General features: G+C 42.8%; 1 protein-coding gene across 3 annotated transcripts in view; it reads left to right on the plus strand.

Moving 5' to 3' along the window:
- PAK3 (p21 (RAC1) activated kinase 3) overlaps nt 1–19,802 on the plus strand; it is a 171,181-nt gene that overhangs the window by 120,427 nt on the left and 30,952 nt on the right. For all 3 annotated transcript variants that reach the window (XM_040442366.1, XM_040442367.1, XM_040442365.1), the window contains exons 4-5: nt 18,024–18,177; nt 18,887–18,924. In XM_040442366.1, the coding sequence (XP_040298300.1) occupies nt 18,024–18,177; nt 18,887–18,924 (192 nt within the window). The remainder of the gene's footprint in view (nt 1–18,023; nt 18,178–18,886; nt 18,925–19,802) is intronic.

The raw sequence follows: 19,802 nt of genomic DNA on the forward strand, positions 1-19,802 counted from the left end.
CAATGGGGACGGATCCGTTTTCTCTGACACAATAGAAAACGGATCTGTCCCCCGTTGACTTGCAATGGAGTTCATGACGGATCCGTCTTGGCTGTGTGTTAAAGATAATACAACCGGATCCATTCATACCAGATGCAGATGGCTGTATTATCAGTAACAGAAGCGTTTTGACTGAACCCTGCCAGATCCAGCAAAAACGCTAATGTGAAAGTACTCTTACAGTACATCTGGATGGCGCTTGCAGAAACCCATTTAGACATATGGAATGGACTCTTCAGCTGCTAAATTTCTGCTGCAAATGTGTCTCTTGTGAACATACCATTTAATTGTGCTATCCAATTATGGACATTTATCACCTATCCACAGGAACAGGAGCCACGAGCTATCTCTATCAGTCCCATAGACTTTGATTAGAGTGACAACGTGCATGCTTGACCACCGCTCCGTTCAAAGCTCTCCTTACTGTGGTAGTGCAGTGAGGAGGGATGGGGATCCGCCACCCCCCAGCAGGGTGGGATAGGTGATAAATTGTGGTAAACCCCCTTTAAGTGAGCCAAAGTTTTCAAGCTATCCCCTGTTCACAGAATACAGGATAACTAACTCATTGGGTTCTGACTGCTGGGACCCCTACCGATCCCGAGATCGGGGATCCTGTTCCCTTGTCTTGTACATACGCTCTGCTGCTCCATTCATTCTCTATGGGGCCACTGGAAATAGCCAGGTTATGGGATTAGATATCTTCAGTAGTTGCATAGAGAATGGAAGGTGCACCAGGGCACATGTGTGGCCTGCCATTCCATCATAACTGGGGAATAGGACCCTTATTTTCACGATAGATGGGGGTCCCAGCAGTCAGACTGTTAGAGGCAAAGAAAGATAACATGTAGACATGTTGGTAAGTGCAACAAAGCTAGTAGGACATGGGACATACAAATCACACCGTTGGCCTTATTTTGGTAGTTCATCCTTCTGTAAATGTATATATATGAAAGTAAAATAATATAGCAAAGAATCCAGACGAGCAGTTGTTTCTATATTTTTTCAATTAAGGAGGAATTCTGTCAGTAAATACATTAAGGTCCAACTTGGCAATGTTCTTTTGTGCTCTAGCAAGTCATATTTGTTCATTTTATACTCCCTATATGCTCAAACATAAACCTCTGTATAAATCTGAGGAGACCATAGTTTACACATCTAAAGTTCAAATAAAAGTTGAGTTATGTAAAAAAAAAAAAGTGGCCAAAATTGTAGCTTCTATTGTGCTTGGTAAATGATAATACTGTAGTACTGTTACTTAAAGGCTATATCCACCTTTTAAACCAGTTTTTTTTTTTTTTTTTAAGGAATTTATCCTAAAGCCTAAATCTTTTCTTCCATTTGTCGCCTACTTTTTAGAGACAAGTAGGGAACAGATGGGGGAGTGTGACTACAGAATCAGACTGCCTAGAGTGTTTGTAGTCTGTTACCACGGAGACGCACACGTCTGCTTAAGAGCAGTAGAAACAAAATGCTTAGAACGTTTTAATCAAGACTATTTGGGATTTGCTTCACTTCTTATTTGCATTGAGATAATAAAAATGGTTTGTAAAGGTGTATCTAGGCTTTTTGAATAAAAATAATTAGACCGTTTTATACATGACTTGCATATTTTACAGAAATGAATAAGATCAATATCACTAAGCATAGCAACCAATTCTTTGGTTACCAGTTTGTGCCATCTCAGCACCTGTTGCCTGGCATAAGTCATTCTGTGCGCCAAGCCACTACTGAATGCAACCCTTAGAGATGTTACTGGTTCCTTGTTCATTTTTTAGTGCTTTGGCCCGCCGAATACCTATTGTGCACTACAGTACGGAAGGCAACAGGTGCATGGTAAATGACTTCTAATGTGAGAGGCCCTGGGGCTGGTTTCTTGTACAATTTGACTTCATTGACCACTTTGTCCTTCTCTTTCACTTTTATCTTACTGGAAAGTTTGGAAGTGCCATTGGGATTTCTAACACTGTATGATGATTTTTCCTATGATAATAATTACACCAGTTCCCATAACAATTGTCTGCTCCTTTTGGTGACATGTACTTCATATACGCCCCCTGTAATCCCTTTGTTATCACCTCACCTTGGCTGCGCTCTGTGTTTGCTACTAGATTAATATAGAGCCACAATTGGAAAGTCTGCATGGGCTCCTGAGTTGGACTTTTTTTACGCTTCACATGACACGACTGACCATTGCATGCCAGCACCTCTCGGCTTGTACTAACCAATCTTCAGTTTGATTCGGAGCCGTGGAGCTGTTCCACAATGTTAAGACGCATGTCCCCGGAGTTTTAGTTTTTGGAAAATGAGCCTGATTGTCAAAACAGCAGCACTAAATCTCCAGAATAACACATCTGTTTGATACCAGCCACCTGTAGATACTGCAAGTAATGATACAATACTCACTTATTCAGTTGCGCATTAAATGGTAATAAAAGTGGGAAGTGGCTATGTCACTGTATATGGGAACATGGAAATTTTGTAAATGCCATTAATATATTACTAACTACAAGATTTAGCCTTTTTTTTTTCATTTAGTTAAAATTTACTCAAAATAGATTATTGTACCAGCCTTCTAAGATCTTTGTATTGATTTGTCAGAGGAACTATAGCCCCACTGATAGGTCTGCTCACGTTCTCATCGGTGTCATGGCTTTTGTTTTGCTGGGGCCATGGAAAATACTGTAGACTGGATCCATCCTGGCAGATGTCCTCACCATGCTGAACATGTCCATATGATCAGATGATATATTGGGCCCAGCACATTCCAAAGTAGCGTCATTTGATCATATCATTGGCATAGCTTTTTTCACTCTATTAGGTCAGGCAATACATATCTTTTCTAGATCAGATTTTCTCAATCTATGTGCTGCATATTCCATTTCAATTTCTTTCTCTCTTTCTTATGAGTGTGAACAGAGCCCAAGAAACTGAAAATACATTGCAGCCCTTATTTTGTTATTGGCTTCCTTTCCCCTTAAAAGGGAAATGCAGATGAAAACTAATGAAATGCAGACATTTTTCATGAGCTAAAACATATAAACATGCATGCTCAAACACTTGCAAAATCCAGAATGTTATGGTAAAATGTAGGGTTATAATAATGTACTCTAAGATGGCTGAAACAATTGTAAAGATCTAGCGTTCCCTAAGCCTGATCTAGAACCTATTCAAGATTGTATTAGAGCAGAAGACAACTAAACCTGTTTTCCAAAACCTGTCCTCCTGCAACCTGCACTACACCCTGCCCCCTGGACACTTCATAGTGTTCTTCTGCCACATACCATGAAACCCCCTCCTCTTCCCCCATCATAAGGTCATTTCTCTTTCCACCCTCTGAGTTCTCCCCATCCTATTTTAACTTTTCTTTTTCTTTCTTTATTTACGTCCATTGCAGCCAGATCTCTGTGGTTCACAGATGGGCTCAGGGAAACTCGCAGAGGTGCGTCACAGGCCCAAAAAGAAGCTTGCATCAAAAGTGCTTCTTTGAGATGTCCTAGCGTTTGCAGCTGCAAGTTCATGCGTGTGCTGTAGATATGTTGCTTGGATCATCCTTTTGTCATTCAATCCCAAACTCCAGGGGCCCATGTCACTCATTCCAAATCTGTTTTATACAATCGTATTATTCCGCACAGACTGTATGTCTAGATTGGGGTGGCACCAAAGAAGAAGCATATACTCATGATTAAAATTCCTCACTGTCCACTTTATGAATTTTGTGTGACTAGCGCTGTAACCACAGGATGATAAAAGTGCATTCAGATATATGTTACTTGATGAATTATCATTTTTGTTGCTTTGTACTTTTATTTTTATTTTTTATGATTGATATGCAGAATGCAACATTCAGAAATATCAAACTAAATGCCTTGACTCTTGACAACTAGTGTCCTTTATCACAATCCAGGTGGCAAGCAGATGATTTTCCTTTAGGTTCTTTGTACAAACATGTGTTTTCTTGATCTACTAGTGACCTCTGGACCTTCATTCTAGTGATCGGTGAGGAGCTCAGCAATGATCACACATTTGTCAGCTATGCTTTGGATAGGTGATAAATGTCCAGTGTTGGGAACCATTAAAGGGGTTGTCCAGAAGTACAACATTTATTACGTATTCTCAGGATATGTCATCAGTATCTGATCAGTGGGGGTTCAGCTCCCAGCACCCCCACCAATCAGCCGTTTGAAGAGGCTTCAGTGCTCCGCTCATTACTGCAGCTTCTTCTTAGGCTAGTGACTTTACATTCACTGGCTGCGTGGCTTATGTGTAGCTCTGTCTTGTTCAAGTGAATGGGCATGGTCTGCAATGCCAAGCACAGCCACTATACAATGTACAGCGCTGGAGCCCCACGTACTCTTTATACAGCTGATTGGTGGTAGATCAAGAGGATAGGTCATCAGTATTCTACTCCCCGAAAACCCCGATAATTTTAACCAGACATGTTGGATAAAAGTTGTCAGAACTTGATTTTGATGGGATTATTTTTTCTCTGACTACAGAAATCTTTGGTTGAGCAACTAAACTTATTCCTTAAAGGGAACCTGTCCTCAAATTTATGTTGTCCTCACTAATGGCAGTATAAAGTAGAGACAGGTGAGTTGATTTCAGCGGTCTGTCATTTATAAGTTAAAAGGTAAGTGGTTGCCGAGAACCAACATCACAATCATTGCAGACTGGGCCTGGAAAAGAGTCACCTGAGAAGAGTCCTGGTTATCCATGAATTCCTCCCCACCTGCTGATGGCTGACAGGCTTCTACCTAGTTTTCTCCCTTTGTCTCTCGGAGAGAACTTCCAATCATCAGCAGACGGGTGAGAGAGCAGGAGATTATGAATAACCAGGACTCTTCTCAGGTAGATTTGACTCTTTTCCAGACCTGGGCTGCAATGATTATGATGTTGGTTCTCGGCAACCACTTACTTTTAGCTCATAAGTGACACACCGCTGAAATCAGCATTTCTGTCACTATGTTATGCTGCCCTCAGTTGATGACAGGTTCCCTTTAAGATGCAGGTGAAAAGGATATAGAGCATTGCATTGTTATTAATTTTGGCTTTGACTTTACCCTGGGTAATACTGGGTTCTGGATGGCAAAAAAAGTTTAAGCCCTGACCTAAAGTGCATAAGGTGTTGGGAAGAAAGAGCACTCGGGTGTTTTTGATTTCCTATGGGAGATAAGCCACAGCATGCAGTGTATGGTATCCACTTAATCTGGCCATGTACTCGGAATAAGCATTGGCTGCACCTGACAATTTTGGAGGACACCAGGGTTGGGCGATATCAAAAATTATTCCCACGATAACTATATTAAGAAATCTATTGCAATAACGAATAAGGAGACATTATACTGTATGGGGCAGCAGGACACAAGGAGACCATAAACAGTATGGGGCCACAAGGAGACATTATACTGTATTGGGGTGATGACATCACCTTGACCTCCTGCGCCGGGTCGCGGGCGGGGTGATGACGTGGTCTTGTGCCTACGTCCGACTGTGACCCAGAGAAAGAGGTTGCAATTAGGTCATCGCAACCGCCTGCTCCGTTCTACAGCCTCATAGCTCTATGAGGCTGAATGGTGGCAAACTTCTGTCCTCCTGCCTCATGGCAGAGGTGGGTATGATGTCGCTAAAATACCATGGTAAATAAAAAAAAATGATAATGTAACGTTCTTTGTGGCAGTGTTCTCTATCGTGCCTCTCTAGAGGGTGGTGATGGATGAGATTTCCTGATGTTTTTCCTTGTGCTGTACATGCCCATCTAGTCTACACTTGCCGCTTATTATACTACTACATTTCTACTAGCTATAAAGTATTACGTTGATCTTAAAACAAAAATATATTTGGCGTGTAGTAGGCAAGGCACCGTAGTGTGCACAACAACAAGAAGAAGTGTGAAGCTTGTTTGGAGTATCCAACACGGTAGGAATCAGAGAGTCTGATCTTGACCTGTGAATTTATCCGGTGACAGATTAGTTTACAAATTTGTCAATCCATTAAAAAAATTAAATTTCACTGTATTATACAAATATTAGTGTAGTAAGTTACAAAGACAATATTTATTTTGAGTAGACCTTTTAGGCTACTTTCACACTAGCGTTAATATTTTCCGGTATTGAGATTCATCATAGGGTCTTAATAGCGGAAAAAAACGCTGAACGGAACGCTCCAAAATGCATTCCATTCCATTCTCATACCGGAGAGCAAACTGCAGCATGTTGCGGTTTGCTTTCAGTCCTGGGATTTTCTCTGACACTCTGAAAGCGGATCTGTCCCCCACTTTCAATGGAGTTCATGACGGATCTGTCTTGGGTATGTTAAAGATAATACAACCGGATCCGTTCATAACGGATGCAGATGGTTGTATTATCAGTAACGGAAGCGTTTTTGCTGAGCCCTGCTGCATCCAGCAAAAACGCTAGTGTGAAAGTAGCCTTAGTGTGCGCTGCAATTATTCCGTCTGCTAAATGTCTCTTGATTTTAAAGGGGTTTTCCAGCGAAACAAAACCTATTTTGCAGCGGGGGCTTAAAAACTTAAAAGACAACAACCACCCGGTCCAAACACACACACACACACACACACACACACACACACACACACACACACACACACACACACACACCAATCCAACACTGCCCAGATCCCCGCTGCTGTCTAGTTGGAACTCCCATTTTCACATTCAGCAAATGCCTCAATGCCCTCTCAGCCGATCACTGACTGAGGCTGCTCAGTGAGACAGGAGCTGGAAGTAGAGATCATCGGGGACCCGAGCAGCATCCGAACAGCAGTCACTCTCTCACACCCATGTAGGCATCCAGCAGTGCTCCTTCTTGCTTTTATGCCATTCGGTACATTTTCTCTTAATTTTCCAGCTGACCAACTCTAAAAGATAGTTTTGTTCTGTTATGATCAAATTGAGGCCTCTTTCACATGTTCGGGATGACTTCAGTAACAAGATGGTCAGTGGTTCATCTATGAAGATGTCCATGGAGAATGTGTTTGGTCCGTGTGTTAGTTTTTTTTGCCCTCTGTCATCAGTACTCCACATACACTGCCAGAACATCTCCTACCAATGTTCTGTAAAAACCATGGATGGCATCCGTGTTGTGTCTGTGGTTTCATGAACCTGTAGACTACATATAAGGGTCCATTTACACGTCTGTATGTGTTTTGCGGACCCGCAAAACACAGACTCTGGCAATGTGCGTTCTATTTTTTTGCGGATCCGGAAGTGCAGGTCCGCAAATACGGATGCGGACAGCACATTCTGGCCCCATTGAAAATGAATAGGTCCGCACCTGTTCCTCAAAATTGCGGAATGGATGCGGACCCACTTTGCGGACGTGTGAATGGACCCTAATGTGCGTGATGGAGCCGTTATGTCAGACAAAAATAGGGAATGCTTCCATAGTGTCACCACAGTTTGTGGAAAACCACTGATGTATGAATGCGCACATTAAACACAGTGGGTACTTGTACTTTCTGTAGAGAACACAAACAGTGCACATCCATGATTCACTCATGTGTGAAAAAGACCTAATAGAACAAAGACTCCTCATCGTCAGCTTGTGCTAGAAAATAGCAATATTAGCGCTGCGGCATTACAATTCCAGTTAATTAGATATGATTATCGCATAAAACAGTCTTCTGTCCTGTACAATTTTCATCTCTTCTGAACCATGGGGTTCTGTTTCTTAGAATCCAGACATAATCTAGAGCAGGGATGGCCAACCTGCGGCTCTCCAGCTGTTGTAAAACTACAATTCCCACCATGCCCTGCTGTAGGCTGTCTGGGCATGCTGGGAGTTATAGTTTTGCAACAGCTGGAGAGCTGCAGGTTGGGCATGCCTGATCTAGAGCTACCACTGAAGATGCTGTCTTTGGGTAAGGCAAAGCAGTCAGTAGGTATGGGTTGGTGCATGCTGGCTCACTAGTGCCTTGCAGGGGTTCTAGGTTGAAATCAGACCAAGGAGAACATCTGAATGGAGTCTCTTTGTTCTCCCTGTGTTTGTGTGGGTTTCCTCCAGGTGCTCCAGTTTTGTCCCAAATTCCTAAGAGATACTGATAGGGAATTTAGATTGTGAGCCCCACTGGGGACAGCCAGTGATAATAATGTCTGTAAAGGGCTGCAGAATAGGTCAGCGCTATATAAATAAGTAAAATAATAATAAAATGATAAAATTTATTTCAGACAAAACATATTCCTGGAAGAGAATCTAGGAATGTCTTGCACACCCAGATCACAATCTGAGTCCGAAAGAGAGAAAATTATAAGAAGGAAAAGGGAATTACTGATTACACTGTTCTATAGCAGATACCTGGCAAAAAAAGCATTTGTGAGTACACTCTTGTGGAACGACAGGAAGCTAACATTTCATCTGTTGTAGGCACACTATTTAAAGCATAGCCATCGCTTCAGATGATGTTTCAGCATAGGCAGCCATGTGTGCACATGAGTGATAGCACAATATCTGACTATTATATTACTTGTATCTGGAATTTTTTAGCAGTTTTCTCCACTACAGGCTCAATCTCTAATTTTAAATTATTGATGAGCTGGTGGGTGGAGGCAAGCTGTAATTATGACTGTCCTAAGGCTACATATAAAGACAGGAGGTACTGCCTTCTAACTTAGAAGCCATATAGGATATTATTAAGTACTGAGCAGTATAGATGTGAATATAGCATTTGAAGTGAGATATAACACATTATTATTATTATTATTATTATTATTATTAGCTGTGAAATAATGGCTGTCTTTTTGATGGGGGGAGGTGGGGAGCTGATAACTGGGAGAACAAGGCTTTTTTTCTCTGATAATATGTATTACAAAGATCCTTATATTTGCCTGTACTATTGATAAATGCAAGTTTGTGTGCAACAACAAAGCCCATTTAAGCATCTATGAAATAAAATGTGTGTGATTTCAACACTTGGATGGATTTATTGATGAGCACATGGTCCTAGGATTTACAGAGATGCATACAGTGAGGAACAGAAGTATTTGAACACCCTGCGATTTTGTTCTCCCACTTAGAAATCATGGAGGGGTCTGAAATTCACATTGTAGGTGCAGTGCATTCCCACTCTGAAAGACAGAATAAAAAATAAAATAAATCAGGAAATCACATTGGATGATTTTTAAAGAATGTATTTGTCTTGCACTGCTGAACATAAGTATTTGAACACCTGAGAAAATATGTGTTAATTTTTGGTACAGAAGCCTTTGTTTGCAATTACAGAGGTCAAACGTTTCCTGTAGTTGCACACACTGCAACAGGGATTTTGGCCCACTCCTCCACACAGATCTCCTCTAGATCTGTCAGGTTTCGGGGCTGTCGCTGAGCAACACTGAGTTTCAGCTGCCTCCAAAGATGTTCTATTGGATTTAGGTCTGGAGACTGGCTAGGCCACTCCAGAACCTTGATATGCTTCTTACGGAGCCACTCCTTGGTTATCCTGGCTGTGTGCTTCGGGTCGTTGTCATGTTGGAAGACTCAGTCAGAGCATTGAAGATGGGTCGTGGCTGAGGGAAGGAGGTTGTTGCTCAAAATCTCACAAAAAAATGGCCCCATTCATCCTCTCCTTCATACACTGCAGTTGTCCTGTCCCCTTTACAGAAAAGCACCCCAAAGCATGAAGTTACTACCCCCATGCTTGACAGTAGGGATGGTGTTCTTTGGATGCAACTCATCCTTCTTTTTCCTCCAAACACGACGAGTGAAGTTTAGACCAAAAAGTTCTACTTTGGTCTCATCTGACCACATGACTTTCTCCCATGCCTACTCTGGATCATCCAGATGGTCATTGGCAAACTTCAGACAGGCCTGGACATGTGATGACTTGAGCAGGGGGAACCTTCCATGCAATGCATGATTTGAAACCATGACTGCATAGTTTTCTACCGACAGTGACCTTTGAAACTGTGGTCCCAGCTCTCCATGTCATTGACCAGCTCCTCCCTTGTAGTTCTGGGCTGATTCCTCACCTTTCTTATCATCAGTGATACCCCACGGGGTGAGATCTTACATGGAGCCCCAGTCTGAGGGAGACTGACAGTCGTCTTTAGCTTCTTCCATTTTCTAACAATTGTTCCAACAGTTTCACCAAGCTGCTTGGCAATTGCCCCGTAGCCCTTTCCAGCCTTGTGGAGGTCCACAATTTTGTCTCTGGTGTCATTTGACAGCTCTTTGGTCTTGCCCATGGTAGTAGTTGGCGTCTGACTGATTGTGGGGTGGACAGGTGCTACTAAATTAGATTAATAAGAGGAGTAGAGGTGGACGTTTTAAAAACACAGTAATAGGTCTTTGAGAGGCAGAATTCTTGCTGTTTCTCAGGTGTTCAAATACGTATGTTCAGCAGTGCAAGACGAATACATTTTTTATACATCATACAATGTGATTTCGTAAAAAAAAAGTTTTTATTTTTTTATTCTGTCTCTCAGAGTGGGAATGCACCTACAATGTGAATTTCAGACCCCCTCCATGATTTCTAAGTGGGAGAACTTGCAAAATCGCAGGGTGTTCAAATACTTCTGTTCCTCACTGTAGCTTCAAGGGAAGAAATTACATCTATGGTAATTGTTTCCTATATCACATGATGAGCAAATAAGATTGCATCTTATAGGATGAAATAAAAGGTGAAATATAATGTTTATAACAAATGTAAAGCTTTTTGCTTTTGAGAAGACCCTTGGAATGCCAGGGCTAGCGAGGAAGCCACACAAATGGATCCTAAACCAAAGTATATTTCTCCTTGAAGCACGCATTGACAGCCTTATGTTGAAGAGGAAAGCGAAAGAAGGATTTCCAGCAAGATACATACTATACACCTTCAATTACTGTTGGCCAAGATTGCCCAATATCTCTTCCTCCTAAGCTCTTCTCCCATACGTATGCATGGTTGGTTCAGATAAACATGCACGTGTTCTCTGTGTGGAGAGAATAATAAGCCACTACCACTTATCTCTCTTGAGAACATTATGGCCGATCCTTCTTTTCCCCAATATCTGCCATCAGGGTAGAGTCGGCGCACACTTATGCACATGAGATAGTCAGCTGGTCCTGCTGAAAACAGCAGGTTCATCAACTTTGTTCTTATGTGTGGTCACCTGAAGACATAAGTACGTAAATAGTTTGAGGAAGCTGAAAACCTAAATAGAAGACAGGATGTTTTGCAGAATCACGATACACACATGGTATAGGGCTATATGTACAACATCAGATCAGCTGTTTTCCAGGTGAAAGGGCCTGAGCTGTAATACCAGACAGCCCATACACAAGAATGGCTATGCTTCCCCCAAAAAATCACCCATTTTTCTAATCCTGGATGACCATTGTAATGCATCCCCCACCCTTCCTGCCCAATACTAGCAAGAGAGAAGTAGTAAGGTGTTTTATAGGCCTCTTTCATTGATCCTATACAGTGTGGCCTAATGGGCCATAAGATGCTAGCTCAGTAAAGAGGGAAATCTAGTTAATGGTATATGCTTATAGAGTTGGGGATGAATACAATGGTTACCCAGCAATAATAGACATGAATAGAAAGCAACACAAAATCTTTGATGCTAAAAAAGGTGGTAGCAACAATTACATAGACATGATACATGTGGGTATTCTATGGGTAGGCTTTATATGTTATTATTTCTCTTGCTTATATAGCGCTGACATATTCTGCAGCACTTTAGACGTTATAATCACTCACACTCCCTATCAGTATGTCTTTGGAGTTTGTGAGGAAACCGGAGTACTCGGAGGAAACACGGGGAGAACATACAAACTCCATGCAGATGTTGGATTTGAGCCTAGGACCCCAGCGCTGCAAGGCACCAGTGCTAACCACCGAGCCACCTGCCCACCCTTTCTATCCTAAATGGCAGAAAAAAAATAATAAAGTAGGATTCACAAGGATAAAAAAAAAATGTAACTGATAACCATTCTCTTCTCGTTTTTTTTATGTGATTGTCCAGCCAGCAGCTTAAAATTATATGTAAGTAAAAGGGGGGTGATTGCCTGCTGTGTAGTTTCCTTAGATCTGACGCGGACTGCTTTTTGGCTCAGCTACATTAGGCCAGAGCTGTAATCTGTGACTATAGCTAAACTACAGTGTCTTCGGGGACTCTGAAGTAGTCTGAAACACACCTCCTGTCTCCTCATTGGTTCAGGCTGCCGTTCCCTCCAGCTCTGTCTTCTCTGATTGGCTGCTGTGTGTAAACACGTGTCACAAGCTGGTCAGTGCACGGAGAGCTAATTTTTATGACGGCAAGGGCAGAATGATTAAAAGTAGAGACTACTAAACCACTAGTGAGAACAAGATGAATTTCGGGTGACTGACACCTTTTTTTGGGTATTAAAAGCTAACCTGTGGAAGAAAGATTTATTGATCCCATACTTGCCTTCCAGAGTGCAGCTGTTCTTAGGATCTGCCTCCCGGTCACGTGGTCCCTCCAGATGGCTTTTCTTTGCTTCCGGCCGAAGTCCGTCCTCTTATCTTCCTGTCCTCTCTTCCTTTCTTGAGCAGGAGAAGCCTGTACTGACTCCTGCACAGCGCGATGTAAGCGCTGTGCAGGAGTGACAGCTCATCGATCAGCCACAGTGGCTGATTGCTATGCTGTGGATCTCACTGGGGGCGCTGACTGTCACATGGGGAGGGGGCACTGTGGAACTTTAGGGCACTGGATTTCACTGGGGTACAGTGGATGACACAAGGGGACACTAGATGGTACAAGGGGGCAATGCATGGCACAAGGGGGCACTGGCTGACAAATAGGGGGTATTGAATGGCACTATTATGGGGCACTGTGGATGGCACTGTGGATGTCACTGTTATGGGGGGCACTATGGGGGCCACTGTGGACGTCACTGTTATGGGGGCCACTGTGGACGTCACTGTTATGGGGGCCACTGTGGACGTCACTGTTATGGGGGCCACTGTGGACGTCACTGTTATGGGGGCCACTGTGGACGTCACTGTTATGGGGGCCACTGTGGACGTCACTGTTATGGGGGCCACTGTGGACGTCACTGTTATGGGGGCCACTGTGGACGTCACTGTTATGGGGGCCACTGTGGACGTCACTGTTATGGGGGCCACTGTGGACGTCACTGTTATGGGGGCCACTGTGGACGTCACTGTTATGGGCGCTAAGTATAGGGGCTCATGCACACAACAGTATTTTGCGTTCAGTATACTGGCCGTTTTTTGAGTTCAGTATGCAGTACATATACTGAACCATTAATTTCAATGGTTCAGCAAAAAAAAAACCTGAAGTGTCTCCGTGTGCATTCCGTTTCAGTATTTCCGTACCGTGAAAAGATAGAACATGTCCTATTCTTGTCCGCAAATCATGGTGCTTGGCTCCATTCAAGTCAATAGGCCCGCAAAAAAAAACAGAACACATACGGAAATGCATCCGTATGTCTTCCGTATCCGTTCCGTTTTTGCTGAACCATCTATTGAAAATGTTTATTCCCAGCCCAATTTTTTCTATGTAATTACTGTATACTGTATATGGCATACGGAAAAACGGAAAGGAAACGGAAACACAACAGAAACAAAAAACTGAACAACGGATCCGTAAAAAAACGGAACGCAAAACACTGAAAAAGCCATACTGTCCTGTGCATGAGCCCTAAGTGATAGGGCTTGTGCACAGAACCGTATCTGTTTTGCGGTCTGCAAGTCGCGGAACCACTAAATAAGGTTACTGTCCGTGTGCGGTTCACATTTTTTTGAGTTCTATGGGTTTTAGATCTGCATTATAAGGACCAGAATAGGACATGTTCTATCTTTCGCAGAACTGACATACGGATGTGGAAAGCACATGGACGTCATCAGTGTTTTTTTTTTTTTTTTTTTTTTTTTTTTTGTTTTTTTCCATCCATATGTCAGTTCCAGTAAAGACAGAACATGTCCTATTCTGGTCCTCAAAATGAGGACCTCAAATCCATAGAACTCAATGGGACTACAAAAAATGCGGATCGCAAAATGGATACGGTCGTGTGCATAAGGGTTTAGCTACACAGCTCAGCAGACAGGATCATTCAAGATAGGCTTAGATACACCACTCAGCAGGCTGTGTCATACAAAATGGGATTAGATATACAGCTCAGCAGGCAGCATCATAAGAAATGGGATTAGATACACATTTTAACACGCAGTATCATAGAAGATGGGATTAGATACACACATCAGCAGGCAGTATCGCACACAACAGCATGTGTATCAGGCACACATACAGGATAGGATTAGATACAGATGTGATTGGATACGCTTGCTGATTCCAGCTGTTTATCACACTCTGGAGATAGTGAAGGAAGACCCTATGCACTGTCAGTGATGGGATTAGATACACCGCTCAGCAGGCTGTATCACACAGGATAGGATTAGATACAGATGTGATTGGATATGCTTGCTGATTCCAGCTGTTTATAACACTCTGGAGATAGTTACGCTGGGTTCACACCAGAGCGTACTGAACGTATGCTCTGTATGCGCGATTGTACGGGCATTTACAATCACGCCGCGGAGACAAGCGAACGCCCATTGTCGCGTTGTCACGCACGACACTACGCCCCAAAGAAGCTCCTGAACTTCTTGGGGCGTTGGGCGTTTTACAGCGCGATCGTACGCGCTGTAAAACGCTCAGGTGAGAACCATGCCAATAGGGAAGCATTGGTTTCTCCTTGTTGAGCGTTTTACAGCGTGTTAGGGACGCGCTGTAAAACGCTCAGGTCTGAACCAGCTGTGAGGGAAGAGCCTGCAGACGGTCAGTGATGGGATTAAATACACAGCGGGCTGTATCACACAGGATAGGATTAGATACAAATTAGGGCAGAGCATGTGGACAGTCAGTGATGGGATTTAGACACTGGGTGAGAAGTAGATTCCGGTCTGGGTGTAGAAAGATAGACACAGGAGTTATAGATGGAGTAGCTGCTGCAGGCAGAGCAGTGGGGGGCGTGTCCAGCCTGTGACTCATCTCTGTGCGCTGCAGCCAGGCTTGTGTATCAATAAAGTTATGTATTCAACAAAACAAGAAGGGGAGAAAGTAAACAGATCTGCCAGGATAATGTGATGTCTTCCAGGGGGGAATAGAAGCTCAGACATGAAATACAGGTATTAGGGGCATGTGTATGCATGGTGAGGGGTGTTAGGAGCACATACATTTTTTTGATCTTGGGACTGGACAACCTCTTTAATACTTCTGTACCTCGTGAGAACCAGCCAACTCTATTACACACCACAAGAATGGGGATGACCTATTTCATCGGTGGGGTAAGACTTAGGCTACTTTCACACTAGCGGCAGGCTGTTCCGGCGGGTGAAAACTACATGTCGTAGTTTTATTCCGGCCGCCGGAACTCTAGCCCACCCCCATTATAGGCAATGGGGCCGGAGCGGACCTCCGGCAGTACAGATTCGGCAGGCTGTTCATCCGCCGGAACAGCCTGCCGGAGAAGGCTGCGGCTAGTGTGAAAGTAGCCTTACCAAATTAATAAATCGCATCAACGCTTGCCATACAGTAGCTACCGATTCTAATGAAGTTCAGGCTTCTCTGCTACTTAAAAAAAAATATATATATATAATTATAATTATTTTATTTTTTTTGTGGGCAACAATGAACAATGTGTTAGTGTCTGGTTGCAGGAGAGTATTCAGTAGCAGCAATTCTGTATACAAGCTATATAAGCCAAAAAATCCATTAACAGGAATGTGAAAACGTGTAAAATAAATGTTTTGTATAAACCAATGTAACTTACACATTTTTTGGCACCTCTATGTTTTGCTGCTGTTTTTTGTGTTTTTATTTCTAACGTTTTCTGCACACAGTGAGGGGCAGTTATCAATGCATTTCTGCCCCTTTTGTTACGTAAAGAAGTCTCAGATTATGGCGCTCACCATTTGTGCAGCATAATTTGCAACTTTGTAACCTTCTCGCGGGAGGGTGGGCTTCACAGGGCCTGTGCCAGATTTAGTGTAATTTACGCCAGTTTCCAGCATAAGTTAAAGCTGAAGTCTGAGCCAGCCCCCTAGTTAGCGTACACTTCAGTTTTTGGCCAACGGACTGCCAGAGATATGCCTAATTTATTAATAGGCATCTCAGGCACACAGGGATCAAGACTGGAGTGTGGGAACACCTGTCTTGATAGATGTCTTACCACAAGCGTTTTCTTCATGGCATTTTTCAACTATAGAGATGGTGATGCCAAAACTTCTTAAAAAAAAAAAAAAAACAACAACTCCATGCTTTGTTTTTTAAAGGAAGCTAGAACGACCAAAATACGCTACCTAATTAGCAAAAACATCAGTAGCAAAAAACTCTGTGTGCTGTGTTTCTCTTTAACCAGCTGATCTGTGGGGGTGCCGGTAATCTGACCCCCGTCGATCTGATATTGAGATAGGTCATCAATAAAAATAACTTGAACAACCCCTTTAAGTTAACATCTAAGGCCTCGTGCACATGACCGTTTCGTTTATTGCGGTCCGCAAAAAAAAAAACTGAAGCCCCTTTGTGCCTTTCGCAATTTGCGGAACGGAATGGGCGACCCATTGTAGACACGGAGTGCTGTCCGCATCTTTTGCGGCCCCATTGAAGTGAATGGGTCCACACCCGAGCTGCAAATACTGCGGCTCGGATGCGGACCCTAAAAACGGTCTAAAGCTGATGTTCTTTTTGTAAAAATTTTTTTTAAAACATGCAGAAGTGCAGAGATACACCACAGAAAAAAAAAAAACTATATGTGAAAGCAGCCTTCAAGGGGAACTGCCAAATAGATATTTTCAAATATTTTTCATTTACCATTTTTTTTTCACCCTTGGGGGTCTTTCGGTCAGAAATCTAATGTGGCCAGACCTGTAGATGAAATCATACTTCACTGATCCCTCACCGCTGGGTTCCAGCTCTTTCTCCTCCCCACTGCTGCGCGTCTCCCTTCGTGAACATCCAGTTTGACAAGGGGTGGCGGCTGCAACCAGTGACATGTCCCCCATGCGTTATGTCACTGGGTCAAGTGATGCATGGGGGACACATCACCTCTGCGGCCAGTCAAAGCGGAGGTTGACATGGGAAGACTGGAGATCTGCACCGGGGAAGCAAAGGGGCCGGAACTAAGTGGTTGGGTTTGGGTAAGTAGGATTCCCTCTGCAGGTCCGACAACTCTGGGAGGTCTTCCCGAAAGGCCTTAGGTGAACAATCGCATTATAGCTTGTAGTAATTACTACAGTGTGTGATTTTTATTTTATTTTTTTCATTTACAATTGGAGATAAGAATTCTTGCAGTTTTCAGTTTCTCTTGACTTGCTTGTTCAAAGGCTAATACCATGAAATTCTGAAACCTAAGCAGATACTTGTACACTGTTTTGATATTTCCATATTTGCTTTGAACATACTAGTAATCGGCTCTGCCGGCTAACATTTATAGCCACTCTTTCTTGCAGTGTATGTGGTCTCGAGGGATCTACACTAGATGTGAAAGGCACTTTTATCATTCCTATATTATTTTTAGAGGTGTAAACTGCGACTAGGCAACAGGTTGACCTCACACAAAGTAATTGTGCTGACTAGTTGCCCCCTTATCTAGACATGGTCTTTAACTCTTTCACCATACCTACTAATGGCAAGGCTGAGTATGCCATATTACCATGCTGGTGATGATAGAAGGGCACATATCTAGATCTCAGCTCCACTATGTATGTAGTCATTTGTGTTTTGCACCTGACCACCATAAGTAAAGCTTACCCCTCCACCATCTTTCATAAAAGACCTGATTACCAGACATGATTCATTCATCTCTTTCCCTCACAACCATAATGTTCTTTTCTTGTCTCCATCTGGGATCCTTTGTTTTTATGAAGGCAATGAATGCACTCCTAGCAAAACCAAGGTCTCAACCCAACCCTTCTTCCAGTGTTTTTTTTTTTTTTTTTCATACCGAAGTGGCTGATGATGGACAACTCCAAATACTGTTTTCTGTCGTTTGTCACACAGGGAATCCCAGAGCAATGGGCTAGATTACTGCAGACCTCAAATATTACCAAACTGGAGCAGAAGAAGAATCCTCAGGCTGTGTTAGATGTTCTCAAATTCTACGATTCCAAAGAGACTGTGAACAACCAGAAGTATATGAGCTTTACATCTGGAGGTACAGTAACAAGAATTTCGTTTTTTCTTTGCGTGGATACATATCCAAGTTTCCTTACTATTCAGTGACCTTATTGCTTGTCAAAACATGTAGTGTATATGCAAAAGTCCAGTATTTCAGTAATGTAAATCAGGAGGTGGAAGCATAAGGATAAGCCCTCATGCACACGAACCTTGTTTGGGTCCACATCCAAGCTGCATTTTTTGCGGCTCGAATGCGGACCGCAAAACACGATCCAACCGTGTGCAGTTGTTGAATAATTCTGCTCCATCCATCTTACAGAGCTGTTGTTGGGCTAACAATGTAATTCAAGTGCAAAGTTGGTTTACATTTACAAGATGCAAAAAGAATAAAAGAAAATGCTGACTAGTACCAATTGCACGTGCACTTGTCGCGATCTATATGTATAGGCGCAGTTGGCCGTGACACGACACGATAAATTCAGAGGATTGGACATGATTTGGATAGACACAGATGAGTCAAACGGTGGCATCAAATTCTTCTGCATTTTATGGCCCTGTCTAGGCACAGTCACCTTAGTAAATGTAGCCCATTGCCTTCAGCCTTTTTTTGGTACCGTTGTCTAAATACTTTTTTGTGTACAAAAATGCTTAGATTTTTATATGTTCAGAACCATAAAAGTACAGATTATTGTCTGATATGCATTTATATTTTGCATCTGAAATTGCAAGTTTTTTTTTTATTGCAGACAAAAGCGCACACGGATATATAGCTGCTCACTCTTTGGTAAGTAGAGTATTAACGTAATATGGCATATAAACATAGCTTAATAGTACATAAGTAGGCAGAGTTGACGCCCCATTTTATTCCATTCGTGGAGTGTATGCTGGGAAATATGTGGAATCAAGGGCCTTAACGCATGCAACGGTATGCTGGGCACTTGCATGCATTGCGCCTAGTTTTTTGCGGTATAGGTTATATATTTTTTTTTGCTGAATCCCTTTGCTTTTAGAAGCGTACTTGGCGCACACTGGCCGGACTCAGGCTGCATATGGGGCATTATACCACATAGACAGACTCGACATATACACCGAGAGCATGCAAGGAAGCAACTGCCTGGGACTTAATGTCAAAAAGCCCACAGATGCATGTATTTCCTTCATTATTTTGCATTTGTATTTCAAACTGTTAATGGAAAATACACACAACATAAAGATGTGTTCCCCTCCCACGTTTGAGACCAGCCCTGTTTTTGGTTTCCACATACTGATGCAAAATACTGACCAGAATACTTCCATGTCGAGGCTTTGAGTTAGTGCCTGTTGTACCCACCAGACAGGTTCCTGATGAAGAAGCTGCTAGATGGCCTTGAGAGAATAAGGGCAGTGTTAGACCTGCAGATCAGCATTTTGATTTTCGGGAAGGAAGTGTTCCTTCCCAACAGTCGCTTGCTCATCAGTGAAGGAGACCGCTTCTGTTACATGCAGCGATCTCCTCCACAGTATGGGAAGGAGCGATTGCTAATGTCATCGCTCGTCCCCATACAGAATCATTGTTTGCTGGCAGCAGAGCATGATTAGACAGCACGATCTGCCGCCGGCAAACAATGATTTTTTTAGCCTGCGTCAAAAATGCGATTGCCCGAGGAACGAGCGGCACTTTTA

The sequence above is a fragment of the Bufo bufo genome, chromosome 8 (assembly GCF_905171765.1).
Source record: "Bufo bufo chromosome 8, aBufBuf1.1, whole genome shotgun sequence".
Taxonomy (NCBI): domain Eukaryota; kingdom Metazoa; phylum Chordata; class Amphibia; order Anura; family Bufonidae; genus Bufo; species Bufo bufo.